A 15,294-nucleotide genomic window follows, 5' to 3' on the forward strand; every position below is an offset into this window, starting at 1 on the left:
TCACAACGACTTTCAGTGTGGGGGTAGAAAGTTGTATATAGGTGAAAAAGATTTCCCAAGAATCATATTTAAAGGCAAGGTACTTATTTCTACAATATTATTAGTCATATCAATTCTATCATGCAAAATGCAAAAAGTGTCACAACTTACCCCGCCTTCCCCTACTTGCATGGATCACAAGATCTCTGGGCATGGTTAATAAGAGCATTGACCAGAGGTCCATGATAAGAGTAACAATGGGCATTTGCCTATACGAGCGACATGAAAGCCATTCATAAATTCATAATGCATTATAGACATCTTTCTCAGATACAGGAATCATGATTAGACGTCCTTTCTAAATCCAGTTGCTGCTTCAAGATGAAGCATCTATTTTCTGTTCTTTCCTCTTTGATAAATCTTCTATGGCAACCATCTCCAAATATTATAGATAGCCTATAGTTTCTAAGCAAATCGTATGCAAATAATAATATTAATTTCCTGATATTTATGGTAAACATAAATTCCTAATTGAGACAATGAACAAACCAGATGGTTTTTGACAATTTTAGTCAGCGCTGGCAGTTGTCGCGCGACAATATTTATGAAACACCCCCCCCCCCAGAATAGCACACAAATGAACACCTCATGAAGGTATTTGTTGCATTCCTACTTTGAATGCGTATCATACACTGAACTAGAAATACGTGGAATACGTGTCCCTATTCCCAACGTACACAAAGCCGTGCGGCAACGAAGAGCATCGGGCTTCACGCTCGACTGAGCGCGCCGCCATTTTGCTAGGTCAATACTGGCTGGTCGACAAATGCTGCGTGTAGGCAGATATGGGAGAAAGGAACGCAAAGAAAGTGTTCCTTGTGCTGTTTAAAGTTTTAGTTTGCTTTGTTACATCATGAACTATATGTTATTAAATACTTTCATAACTGAAAATGTTGATTTAGTCACATTTTTGTATTAAAGGGGAGTAAACATACAGACATGAAATCATAAAAAACTCCACCTTTTTCACGCGCACACTGTGTCAAAGAAAGGCCCCACAACAAATATGCTTTCTGAGTAGGCCTACAATTCCATTTCTACTTTCATGCCCCTCTCTCTCTTATTTCTCCCCTTTATATCATCTCGATCTCCCTCTTTATTATTTTTTCTTTCTCTTTGGCTTCTTTCTCTCTGATTTTCCTCTTCTTTCTCATCTCTCTCTCTATTACCTTCCCTTTCTATCTACCCCCCTTATATCTCTCTTTTATTTCCCCATCTCCCTTATATCGAGCCCTCTTTTATCTCCCTCTCGTCTCGCCTTTCTCTCCTCACCTCTTTCTCATTCCTCGTCATTTCCCCCTTTCTCTCTCTTTCTCTTTGATCTTCCTCTTCATTTTCCATCTCTTCTCGTTGATCGTCTGTTTCTTTTTTTCTCTCTCCATCTTTACCATTTTGCCTTTCTCATTCAACCTTTTTCTATATAAATTTTGAGTAAATATTCCCTTCCCTCCCTCTCATACTGTTCAATCACACATTCAGGGTGAAAAATTGAATAGAAGTTTGAGGACAAGAAGGTTGTTACTTTTAATGAGCCTTCAAAGTACGAACTTCGTGTGCTCAGCCATGAAATATCTACTAAGTAGGGGGCCTACAGTGTATATAAAAATGGGCACAATAGAATTTGAATTCTTATGAAATTTAATTTGGAAGAGCATGGATGTTGCACGACATGTGCTTATACATCAATACACCTTTACATAAAAGAATGGGTGATGGATAAACAAAAACCAAGTCAACTCTAACAATTTTACTAATTAGAGCACAAATATCAGAAAAGCATAGCAATTGTAATTCCATTTAAAGGGGAATCCAGCCTTTGCCATAAAAATTGTGTTGGGAAGGAAAAAAATAAATTAAACAGAATGGCGAAAGTTTGAAAGAAATCGGACAAGGGATTAGAAAGTTATAGCTGCTTTTAAATTGAGATCATATAGTATGTAGATTTCAAATTGGCAACTGGGTAAGTAAATTATGACAAGAGGCAAGGACAACTTTTCCATAGGCCATGTACTTTATTATCAGGGATTTGTGGTTTTCTCCTAAGTACCAATTTCCCTGGGGCAGTAATCTAAATATAATCCAGGTAGTATATTGTTTTATGTCCTCATGAAAGAAAAATATAATTTGAAATAAAACTTTTTGGGAAAATGACATTTTAGCCACAATATGTATTGGAGTACATGGAAGAGTAGTCCTTGCCTGATCCTTTCTGTGTGTTACTTTTCTTTCTCTCTTTCTCTTATCTGCCCTTTTTATTTCCTTCATTCTTTCTTTCCTTATACTTTTATTTACTTCCTTCTCCCTTCCTCACCTTTTTCTTTTCGTTTTTTCTCTCCTTCCATTATTTTTTTCATTCTCTCCTCCCTCCAATCTTTCCTCCCACTCTTTCATTCTTTCTTTCATTCTTTATTTCATTTTTCCTTATTCTTTCCCCTTTTTTTTCCTTTCCCTCCCTCCCTTCCTTCTTTACCCCTTCCTGTTTTCTTCTTTCTTTGTTTCTTTCTTTCAAAGAATGAAAACATTTTTCTTTTCTTCATTCTTTGTTTGGCCGCCTCCTTTTTCTTACTTTTTCTTTCTCACCTTTATTTTGTCTTTCACACATCTTCCCTTTCTTTCTTTTCTTTCTTTCTATATTCGATGAATTCAAAGAATGACGGAAACCTTTTTTCTCTTCTATTCTTTCTTTCATCGTCCTTTTAATTATTCTAACTTTCTTTCATTTTTTCCCCTTCATTTTTTCTTTCTTCTTTCTCATTCATTTATTTTCTTTCGTCTTTTCTTTCTCTCCTTCATTTTTTCGTTCACCCTCCCTTCTTATTCTTTATATTTTTTTTTCTCACAAATATAACATTGTACTGTGTAGCCTTCTTTGATGATTTTTTTTTTATCGATTGTCCCGTATTTCATTTTGTGAAATCCGGGGAGTGTTTCATGAAGGACTTGTCAGACGTTTTATCCGACAAGTCCTGTTTTATCCGACATTTACCATAGTAACAGTGGCTCTTGGCCAATCAGAATCAAGGAAAGATGTCAGATCTGACAATTGTCGGACAAAAATGTTGATGAAACGCTCCCCTGGTCACCCTGATTTAAACCCTTTTTTTAAACTACATGAATTACCAGGTCCCAGTACATTGTGCATATAGAAATATGTTTGTACATGATTGGCTTAATGACATTAAAATACACTTTGTCACACTAAGCACATCAGTATTAATTTTACATTTATAGAGAAAACATATTGCATCTTGCACATACTTTCAATTGCCTTCTACGGCGCGTTCTCGAACAATTGACCTAGCAAAATGGCGGCGGTCACGTGACTTATCGAGTTCGCCGGCGATGTTTTGCTTGGGTGAACACGACTTCCACGTATTTCTAGTTCAGTGGTATCATAGCATGTTGCACAATGTACTTGGCAAACAGTGAAATACCAGTCGTTCGTGGACGCATTATTGTTTTTTGTGGATGTAAATGAAAACCACAATTCAAAAGAATATATGAATAATCAAGACATCAAAGTTGGCGCTTATCTCATTAGATTTTAAACCACCGTGTCACTTTAGTACAAATGACCTTCCTCTGATCATGCGTAGAATCTTTTGATCATGCGCAGAAAGGAACTACATACTGGCTAATTCAAATACTGTGCTTTGTTCTTGCCAATCCCATCATCTTGTCAGACTAACAACGTAGCTTAGGAAGCGAAGAACATATTTCCAGTATTTTTCCTTGAATATACATGTAAATCATATCAGGATAGATTTGAATGCTTAGTGATAGCAGCATATTAATTTGAAAAACTGAAATGTTTTCACTGCAGTCAATGTGATAAAAATCAAAATTTCTTGACATTTTCCATATAAGTATACTTATATATACATGTACTTAAATAAGTATACTTTGCATAATATGAAAATGAGGCAGATTTGCTAGCTTTTATTAAGACATTGAACTTATTTATTAACCATAAACTTTTGTTCAAATTACTTGCTGTGGACATTTGATTTGGAATCTTATTTTCCTTATTTTCAATTTTTTTAATGGCTAATTTGCATAATATGCAAATTAATTTTCATTCTCATGCTGAGTGATATAGAAGCATATTAATGTCAACATTAATGAAATTTTTTCAAGCCGTCTATATGATAGAAATCACAATATCTTGACATTTTTTCCATATAACAATGCTTATTTGCATAATATGCAAATTAGGTAGAATATTTGCACTTTTGCTTAAAAACATTGAATTCACTTATTTATCACGAATTTCCATTCAAATCAAATTGTTTTCGACATTTAATTTGTAATCTTTGGATTATTTTCCTTCTTTTTCTAATTTTTCATGGCTAATTTGCATAATATGCAAATTTCATAAATTTCCACTGCTTGGATTTCTTTGTACTGTTGTCTAGGGGACCTTCCTGGAAAGCATTGCAGTGGAATATCTCGTGTTGCAATTAGTGGTGGATTACCCCCCCCCCCTATTCTGACTAGATTGACTGGACTACCAAGGTTAACAATAATCAACAGAAGAAATATCAAGCATTTTCATGTGAATCACAGCTCCATGTAAAGCAAATCATCACGATGGTCTTAATGTGTGAGGCTGGAGGGGGGGGGGGGGGGCGCAATGGCGCTTATGAAGTGTTTTGGGCAAGGAAACAAGTTAAAATGTAACATATCTTCAAATCGATCCTCTTAGCGAATTTCATGTTTCCTCATGATTAACGTCTACTTTAATTCATATAATTATTTCAAAGTTCAGTGCGCAAATCATTTTTCACGAACTTTTCGAAAGTAAGATGTGCTCACCCAAGCGGAATTTTTTTCGACAGTTATACCGTCATTTCCTTATAAAGGTATGTACCAATCTATAAATGTGGAAACAGCTTCAAGATATTACAAATATATTACTATGATTTCACACAACTATTTTTAAGTGTGCAAACTTGTTTTGATACGCACTGTAGTGATGTAGTTGTTTGATGTATAAGTACGAAATTTATAGCTCATTTATTCCTTTAACTATGTAAGAAATTGCAATATATTACAGTAAGCCAAAGCTTAAAACGTCAAGACTGAAAATTAAAACACTGCAACACTGTATGGGGGCACCCCTTCCTTCTCATCACTACATAATAAATAAACAACTTAAAACATTATAGAAAAGAATAAATGATTTAAAACAGTAAAGTAGACAAAATCTAACTAATAAATGAACAAATTGAATTTTAAAAAGGAGGGAAAATGTACCGGTATATTTTCATTTCAATCTGCGACCGTCGGCCGAGATTTAAAAAAAAAAAACAAATATGAAATGGAAAAGTGAAAGGCATATTATGATATGATTTTTTTCTGAAATATCAAGTTTAGCATCTGCCACATCACAAGATTTTCATTTTTTTTTAAATATTCGCGACTATTTAGGAAAATGAACCATTGATCATTAATTATTATTGTCAAAGCCTTATGGCTAAAGCCAAGCAACGACAGTACTGTATTAATGAATTGATTGATCAAGAATGTATTTCACTTAATATTTTCAACAGATAATGGTGTCAAAGTAAAACCTACTGGAAAACAAAACTTGTTGTTGAAGGTTTCCTTGAATGAATGAGTGACACATTGATACAGAAATAAAAATGTACAACAAATCATTACAGTTTAGTTTTTAATTACGTTACAAGAACAAGCTTTATGAAGAAAACAATACAAGAACACAGCATGACAGCATGATACAAGAACAAGACATTTATGGAATCTTACAAGAACGGACAAAAGAAAAAATAATAAAATAATATGTCCATTTATATAGCGCAGTTACCATGTGCATATACTCAACTGCACTTTGATACTTGGTACCATATTATTACCCTGTACCTGAGCCGCAATACTAATAGGCGCTAAAGCGTTGAAGAAATAAATCCTACCAGGTACCCATTCACCTAACCTGGGTCGAGTGCAGCACAACGCGGATAAATTTCTTGCCGAAGGAAATTACGCCATGGCTGGGATTCGAACCCACGACCCAATGTTTCAAAGTCCGGAGAATAATCCACTGGGCCACAACGCGCAACAAGAAAAAATAAAGCATACAAAACAACTGCACAAGGTAGATAAGATAAAACAGAATATGGCCAGGGAGGGACAGAGACGGAAAAAGACTCGAAATGAAGAGAGGGACAGGGAGCGAGTAGGGAGAGAGTGAAAGATCCTCAAAATGTTATAAGTAGTCTGAATAGTAGGGGTGTTATATTTTTAAAAATAAGAAATGGAAATAAATACCCCTTTTATTCCATGTAGAGAGCCACAGCGGTGATAACAACAATTCCTGGAAATAATATCTAATTATGTTTTTTTTACAATGATGACAACATATTGATTATCTATTAACAGTTAATATATTAAAAAGAAAATGTTTTTAATTGACATCATATTATTTGTTACGTGAAACAAAAACAAAAATCATCGTTCAGCGTAGTGTTAGTGGTGTTATGAGCAAGTGTCACAAGCAATTCTCTTTTTATTTTTGCACTCAAGCCAAATTCTAAAATTTGTTCATTTAACACAGAAAATGTTAACAGGAGAATTTGATTAATGGTGTAATCTTGAAAATTGTGTTTAAATAAAGAAAATCTAAATTTGAAAGGTATTGATAATTTACTCATTTTGGCCTTGTGATGGCAGTATTATTGATTGAGTTGTATAAAAGACCTATGTATTTAATTACTTTAAATAGGAAGGGCTATAAAGTATTCAGCTCTAAAGCCCCTTTCACAATTGTTGCCAAACAGACTACAACGGCTTGCGACTCGAAATTTTTCCCGTTGTACGACTCGTTGTAGCCGTTGTACCACTTATTGTACGATCCAGATGCGACAAAATGGTCGCATCTCGGTCGGGAAAAAAACCGTGCTGCTCCGATATTTTGAGCGACTGACGCGATGAAAAATAATTGCACGACAGGCAGTACGAGTGTTGTGCGACTTTGCACGCACTCGTAAGACCCCGAACGAGTGTTGCACGAGTATTTTCATGTCGTACGATGATGCATCCTGTCGTACGAGTCCGTTGTACCACCCTAAGACTATTGGAAGACCTGTCTTGCCCCCTTTGCAACGTTGTACGATTTTTTTTCACCCCCAATATTAGCTCGAGAACTCCTGAGCTTTCATCCCAAATGTCTGGACCATCCATACTGTAAACATGGCTGCTGCTCGACCAATAGCTCCTGGGAGGCTCTTGCATTTGCTAAGTCTGAGAAGGCAAATCCAAAACGTTCAAGACAGACATGTCATATTGATGGCCTTACTCATCCGTAGACGTCAAAGACATGCAAGGCAAAGAAGAAGGTGGTGGTTCAAACCCTGGATTGAGAGACGTGTGCTGTTTGGACAGTATGATAATCTGATGACGGAGTTGCAGAGAGAAAGTCAGGGTGACTTCCTGAACTACATGAGGATGCCACCAGAAACGTTCCTTGAACTGTTGCAGCGCATCACTCCGAGGATAGAGAAGTCCTATCGCTACCGGCAGCCACTGGATCATGGGCTCAAACTGGCCACCACCTTGAGATATCTTGCGACCGGCAACAGCTACAAAACCCTGCAGTATGCCTTCCGTGTTGCCCATAATACCATCTCTCTGTTTATACCAGAGGTGTGCCAGGCCATCATCAGTGAATACCAAGATGAAGTATTTTCCTGTCCAACTACCCCAGATGAATGGAGAGAAGTGGCACGGACTTACGCTGACAGATGGAACTTTCATCATGTCTGCGGAGCCTTGGACGGAAAACACGTGGCCATCAGAAATCCACCAGGCTCTGGTACGATCTACTACAACTACAAGGGTTTCTACAGCCTCATCCTCTTGGCCCTAGTTGATGGCAATTACAAGTTCCTCTGGGCTGACGATGGTAATCCCGGTTCATCATCGGATGCCCAGGTCTTCAACCACAGCCCGCTGAGACGTGGACTGGAGAATGGTACTCTTGGCCTGCCAGATCCAGAGCCCCTGCCAGATGAAGACCGAGACACCCCTTACTTCTTAATTGGGGACGACGCCTTCCCTCTCAGGACATGGATGCAGAAGCCGTACTCCAACCGTGAGCAGACCGACGAGGAGAGAATCTTCAACTACCGTCTCTCGAGGGCTCGCCGTGTGGTGGAGAACAGCTTTGGCACCCTTGCCCATCGCTGGAGATGCTTGTTGAGTACCCTACAGCTTGATCCAGAAAAAGCCAGGACAGTCATTATGGCCTGCATGTGCCTCCACAACCTAATGAGAGATCGTTTTCCTGGGCTTCAGAACATTGACGTTGACCATGAAGATGAGTTGGGCAACCACATCCCTGGGGCATGGAGAAACGCAGCAGTTCTGCAGGATGTTGAACGAGTTGGCGGAGGCTACCAGGCAAACAAAGAGGGCAAGAAGCTGAGAACTTACCTGAAGCACTACTACAACAGTCCAGTTGGAAGCCTGCCCTGGCAACAACACATGATATAGACTGCCACTTGGCGCACTACTTGGGATACAGCACAGACTCTGCCATAAAAATGGCATGTAAACTTTGATCATGATTTTGTGGAATGAATCATTTCAAAGTAGAAATGAATGACCATGTCAACAGTTATTTTAAACATACATTACTTTTACATCGAAAGGTAGTTTGCAATTTAAAAAGTTAACTCTCCTTAATAACATGTGTTTGAAATAAAATAATGAAGGAGAACATGTTTGAAAAAATGTGATTTATGAGAATAAAAAAGATGTACAGATATGACATATTTTCTTTTGTCATTAATCATGTTGTTTTAAACATGATATATATTTTTCAAAGACATTTTATTAACGATAATTAATTTTATTGACCATGTTAATGTTTAAAATAAAGTTTGAAATAAATGTTCCAAAATGGGTCAGTTGTAAATTAAATTGAGAGAGTTCATCAAGTAACAATAACAATCCAAACAAAAGTTCACTGTTCATTTTCTTTATTTGACAAGTCTGACAAGTTCAAATGGATGACGATTGATGTGATGTTGCTGCCTCCTTGATTAAGTGGAATGAATCATTTCAAAGAAGAAATGAATGATCATGTCAACATTTATTTTAAACAAAAATTTATTTGACAATGAAATGTTTGAAATAATAAACGTTGATTCTCCTTTAATAGCATGTATTTGAAATAAAAAAAAAAAATAACATTTTTGAAAAAACGTGATTTATGAGAATAAAAAAGATGTACAGATATAAAAAAATTTATATTGTCATTAATCATGTTGTTTTAAAAATTATATATTTTTTCCAAGACATTTTGTTAACGAAAATGAATTCTATTCACCGAGTAAATGTTTAAAAAAGTTTGAAATAAATGTTCCAAAATAGTCAAATTATAATTTGAGTTGAGAGAGTTCGTCAAGTAACAATAAAAACAATCCTAACAAAAGTTCACTGTTCATCTTCTTCATCTGACAAGTTCAACTGGGTGATGATTGATGTGTTGGCGCTGTTGCTGCCTCCTTGCTGCTGCTGCTGAAAGGGGGTCTGCTGTTTTTGCTGGAAGTGGGGGTGCTGCTGCTGGAAGGGGGCACGCTGCTGCTGGAAGGGGGCCTGTCAATTGGGCTGCTGAAATCCTCCCTGAGGGTTCTGAGGGGTCCAGGTGCTGCTTGGCCCGAGCATCCCAAGGAAGGAAGCAGGTGGAGCGTCCTGGGTGAAGCCGATCGGCGTTGACTGAGGCCTGAGTGGCTGGATCATCTGGGGAGTGCTGGGGCGAGATACTGGGGTGGTGGAAAGGTGGTCCGCCCGATCCTGGTAGCGGCTCACCAAGTTGAAAGTGTCCCTGGTGAACTCTCGCCAGAGGGGTCTTGGGAGTGGGCGGACGGCCTGCAGCATCCATTCTAGCCAGGCCTGCCTCTCGTCAGCGCCTTGGGTGAGTGCCGCATCCACCTGGCTCCGGATGGCCGTCTGCTCGGTGGATGTTCTGATGAATTCCAGGAGGGCCTTGTCCACATCGGTGGGCGACCCCCTCTTCTGCCTCTTCTTGGGAGGTGCAGCCCCCTGGCTGGAGACTTGGTTGGAGCTGGGTGCTTGGCTGCCATCTGGACCCTCCTCATCTAAACCCTCTTCGTCGGAGGCGGCTTCAGTAATTCGGCCACTGAGGTGGCCCAGTTGGCAGCCCTGTGACCGATGGACTATGTGCTTCGTCAGAAAACCAAGGTTGTTATTGACCCATCTCTGCCTGGGGGTAAGGACGATGGCCTTCTGACCACTCTTCTTTCCAGCGGTCTTCATCTTCCCCAGGATGGTCCTCTGGCTTTTATACCATAGTCTGATGTCGGCCACTGAAAATATACAAAATGTAGAAGCAAGAAATTAGTCAACATCCAAAAAATTGGCATGTTTAACTAATAAACATCATCAATAAATCGGAATGTGCATATTTTTCAGCTACTACTTACCGGTGACTCCCAGCTTTTCCGCCATCTCCATGTACTTGCGCTCCTTCTTCTTAGAGTTTTTGAAGTCCACCTTGCTCTTGTCGTAGATGAACTCATTGTCAGCGAAAAACTCGACCAGCTCCTGCTCCATGGCTTTGGTGATACCGCAGGTAGCATGGCCATCTGTCACGTTGTTCTCATCACTGGCGGCGGCTGGTGGATCTTGGCCCCCTTCCTGCAGCATTTCATCATCCTCGGTCTGGGCTTCACCAAATTCATCACCCTCATCACCAGCTATGACAGAAGCAGTAGCTTTCTCCTCGGCCACGGGTATAGGCTGGGGCCCTTCCTCCTCATCAGGCTGATTTTTCCTCTTTTTCCTTGACTTCTTTGGGGCCATGCCGATGCTTGTATTTTGGTTGTGTCTTGTTCACTGTAGCAGCGTCTCGTCAGGCATCAGCGGTTGTAATGAAGAAAGTCGCATCGCGTGTCGTATTTATAGGCCAACACCTCGCGCGACAGGTGGTGCGGTGTGTCGCACAATGGGTCGTAGCCTTGTACGATCGGTTGTAGTAGTCGTACAATGGGTCGCTAGGTCGCGCGACATATGGCGCTACAAAACGCATATGTCGTGCGACTTGGTCGCATCATCGTTCAACCGTTGCAGCCGTTGTACGACTGTTGCACCCGGAAACATGAAAATAATCGCACGATTACGTCTCACGACTGTTGTATCATGGTGCAGTGGTCGTTCACCTCTCGTACGATTTTATATATTGCTTGCGACTCAAAGACAACACTTCTACAACAGGACGGAAAAAAATATTTTCGAAAAAAAAAATTATCGCACGAGTGAGGCGCCAATTGTGAAAGGGGCTTTACAGGTAATGTAGATAAGATAAAACAATATGGCCAGAGAGGGACAGAGACGGGAAACGACTCGAAATGAAGAGAGGGATAGAGAGAGAGAAGGGAGAGAGTGGAAGATCCTCAAAATTTCATAAGTAGTCTGAATAGTAGGCGTGTTATATATTTTCAAATAAGACATGGAAATTCCATGAAGAGAGCCACAGCGGTGATAAACCATTCCTGGAAATAATATCTAATTATATTTTTTTACAATGATGACAACATAATGACTATCTATTAACAGTTAACATATTAAAAAGAAAATGTTTTTACTTGATATCATTTTATTTGTGATGTGAAACAAAAATCATCGTTAAACGTTGTGTTAGTGGTGTTATGAGAAAGCAACGAGTACAACACATCAGGGTATTTAGGTGTAAATAATAAAAATAGAAATTTATCTTCGTAAAGACAATTCTCCATAAAGTGTTATCATTTCCTGCAGATAGCCGCAGTGGTGATCATAATAATTCTTAACAATATGTAATTATTTTTTACAATGATGATAACGTAAACTTTTAGTGACATCACTTATTATTTGTTATGTGAAGAAGAAATCATCGTTCTACGTACCTTTGTATTAGTGGGATTACGAGCAAGCACCGAGTAAAACACATCATGCATGTGTGCATCCGCTCTGCGTTTAGGCATATCGATCGTCACAGATCTTAGGGTGTTTGAGGAGCACATGAATTCAGCCAGGTCCTCTGAAGCAGTCCGTCCACATGGCTTTTTAATTTCCAGATTTTCCTAGTATGCACAGTATTTATGAGAACACGGAACGTCAAAGTATGTGGAGACAAAGATAAATTTCATTTGATAGTTCAATATCATATATCGTCTAATCTATCTCATTGTTTCGCGTGTCCTTCATGAATATTTTACCAAAACCAATGCGAATGAAATATATTCAAAAATTATCAGTGGCTATAAAGACAAAATAATAACAATGATAATGATAATAATAATAATCTAAACATCCCAAAATCCTCGAAATGATTATTATTTTAAATATTTTCTTTTCCCAGTTCTTCGGATAAAGTGGTACAATAGGAGATCAAAGATGAAAATTTTGAAACCTAATGCAGCAACAAACCTATTTATTTTAAATTTTATTTTTCTAGTAATTCTTAGGTTAGGGACTTTTGTAGACAACATGGCGCCCTTTCACACGGTACCTAAATTGTAATTTGAATGATGATTCCTGTGAAAAATAATTTTAATGACGATTTTTTAGCATGTGTGAAACCAAACTAGAATCACGAACGCTAATCACAACCACAAATTCAAATTCTACTCCAGAGGTGAATTCCAGTTAAGTTCATTCAAATTACGGTACGAATTTTACGTCTGAAAGGGTCGACCTCCAAAACACCTTTGAGGGGCGGACCTTGCGTTCCCTTTCAAGCACCGATTCTCGTGTGAAAAGGCCCATGGATATAGCCCCCTTGGCAAGTAAACATTTAACCGATTCACTTCATTGTTATAAACCTTTACAATTTCTATGAAAGCGCAGAGGTGACAATAGACGGGTCAATATACGACCAAAAATACCCTTACCCGGAACAAAGTGCAACAAATGATTTTTTAAGTGTTTCTGGTACTATTTGACATCAGGAATAACATACTAAAATCTAGCAAAATACGCATACGGGAAACTAGTTAGTTTCACTAATTTCTTTACTATAGACCCCCTGGGCAGATTAAAATATATGAATTCAAACATTTTTCGATTCTTTTAATGTAGTCAATCACTCGCTCATCAATGGGATTTTTATTTAGGAAAAAAATCCACTTAAGCAAGAGTTAAGCATGAGTTAACTCATCCAGTAGCCATATATATTGTATTGTATTGTATTACCAGTTGTGAGAATTATGTTTTCTATTGGCAATTGTCTGCTGCCCTCGGTTTCTTATCTTCCTATACCTTGTATACCTCTGACTACTCGTTTTGTTTTTATTTATTTGATTCCCACTGGTCTCTCACACTCTCTCTTTAGACTCCACCTTCTTTTGTCTCTCTGGACTACCACACACTCTCTCTTAATTCTATTAATTTTCTCCCGACTCTCTTTCTCGGTCATTGCTTTGTTTTCCCCTCTCTATTTTTCTCTTTTGTAAAGTGCTCATTCTATTTAATTTAACATTTAATTGTAATACGGATTTGGAATTTGTTACGGGCCACCTATTGTGTAAACATTGTTACTAAATTTCAGAATTTCTGCTATCGTAATAATGTTTTGTATTTCAATCATTTTATACATTACTCTGTAAATCATTTTGTATCTGCTTGCTTGAGATTACGATGATAAATAAATAAATACCATTATTAAGATGGCCGCCAGTAACTGAAAATGGATATTACTCACCCATTATCAACCCTAGAATCCTACTGCGGTTCATATTCCATGGTCCAGTGGGTAAACGAATTCATTGATACAAGTTAGAGTAAATATTAGCACTCCAGGGTACCAGGAAAATCCAAGATGGCGCCCAAAATGGCTGCCGAAGGCTAAAAAATCCACAATTCATCTTAAGTGGCTTTAATTTGGTTTAAATTAAATGGTTCTAATGGTGAAGAAGTACATCGGGACAAGTTACAAGGAGAGCTAGTGGTCTGGTGTGTCCAAAAATCCAAGATGGCTTCCAAAAATTGAGTTTCAAATGACTGTTAATACTTAAAATGGACATAGCTCATATCATATCCACCAGGGAGATATGATTTTGGTTTCTACCCCATGGTTTCAATGATCAAATAATACATTGGGACAAGTTACAAAGACAGTCAGTGGTCCGGTATGTTACTCTACAATACTTGCTTGTCACACAAGTAAGACTATACAGCGTGTCCCCAAAAAATGTTCCTTTAACAAAGGACTAAATTACTTCTAAAATGTGGTAGCATTCTCAAATAAATGTTCATGAGTAGAAAGCTCATTTCATGATCTAACTTCTATGAAAATTTCATTGGTCGCGCTTCAGTGATTTTGAATATACACTCTGTTACGTAACAGGGTTGCGTTTTTGCCCATTCCAAGTTTGCAGCATTGATGCGTTTCTACACTGTCTATGCATTGTTAACCCCTATTTTTATATCCTGGATCTGAGCAGGGACATTTCCCTAGTCACCCAGGCTCATCAAACTATAAACTTGGGCATGTTCAAAAGGACAAGAAACATGAAAAATTATGTTTTTCGATAAGGGGAATCAGTGCACCAACTTGAAAGAAAAGTGAATGATCGATGAGTAAAATAAGCTGAAAAATAAAGGGGAATCCACAAATTAATCACCCTTTGCGAAAAAGGAACTTTACCAGAGATTTTTTTTTCTTTTACAAAGTTACATTGAAATAACTTGACCACAGTAGCGTAATAACTAAAAAAATAAATAAAACAAAATGCAGTATTAGGCATGAATTAGCCATGAAACAGACATGACGTGCTGTCTTAATCGTTGTGCATCTCCCGTTTTCAAACATAAAATGAGCTGTCAAACATTGGTTTTGCCCTTCTAAACATGCGCAAGGTTGTGATTTGATGAGCCTGTTTAGATCATGGAGATTTCTCTGGTCAGATCAGGGAATTCCTTGGTCAGAATGGTCAAAAGTGGTTGATATGCTAGAAAGTGCAGAACACACAGTAGTGCTTCAGGCATGCAAACTTGGAATGGGCTGAAAAGCACCACTGTTACATTATAGACTGTGTATTCAAAACCACTGAAGCGAGACCAATGAAATTTTCATAGAAGTTAGAACCTTAGATGAGCTTCCTATATCCTTACATTTCATTGAAAATAATTGTTATGTTTTGAAGTAATAAAGCTGCATATAAGAGGGACCTTTTTTTGGGGGGGGGGGGACGCGCTGTACATGACGAATATGTAGCACGTGTGAAACCAGAA

The 15,294-nt window shown here is 38.2% G+C and overlaps 2 protein-coding genes across 2 annotated transcripts; one reads left to right on the forward strand and one right to left on the reverse strand.

The window, feature by feature from the left end:
* The first annotated feature begins 7,248 nt into the window (after nucleotides 1–7,248).
* On the forward strand, nucleotides 7,249–8,550 carry LOC135153829 (putative nuclease HARBI1). The gene has a single exon (XM_064097996.1). It carries the CDS (start codon nucleotides 7,249–7,251, stop codon nucleotides 8,548–8,550), a length of 1,302 nt encoding a protein of 433 aa, XP_063954066.1.
* Nucleotides 8,551–9,660: 1,110 nt separating this feature from the next.
* Nucleotides 9,661–10,884, reverse strand: LOC135153830 (uncharacterized). Its single transcript, XM_064097997.1, has 2 exons — nucleotides 10,506–10,884; nucleotides 9,661–10,388 (listed from the first exon to the last, which is right to left on the reverse strand). Exons 1-2 carry the CDS (start codon nucleotides 10,882–10,884, stop codon nucleotides 9,661–9,663), a joined length of 1,107 nt encoding a protein of 368 aa, XP_063954067.1.
* Nucleotides 10,885–15,294: the final 4,410 nt, after the last annotated feature.

The sequence above is a fragment of the Lytechinus pictus genome, chromosome 4 (assembly GCF_037042905.1).
Source record: "Lytechinus pictus isolate F3 Inbred chromosome 4, Lp3.0, whole genome shotgun sequence".
NCBI classification, from domain to species: Eukaryota; Metazoa; Echinodermata; class Echinoidea; order Temnopleuroida; family Toxopneustidae; genus Lytechinus; species Lytechinus pictus.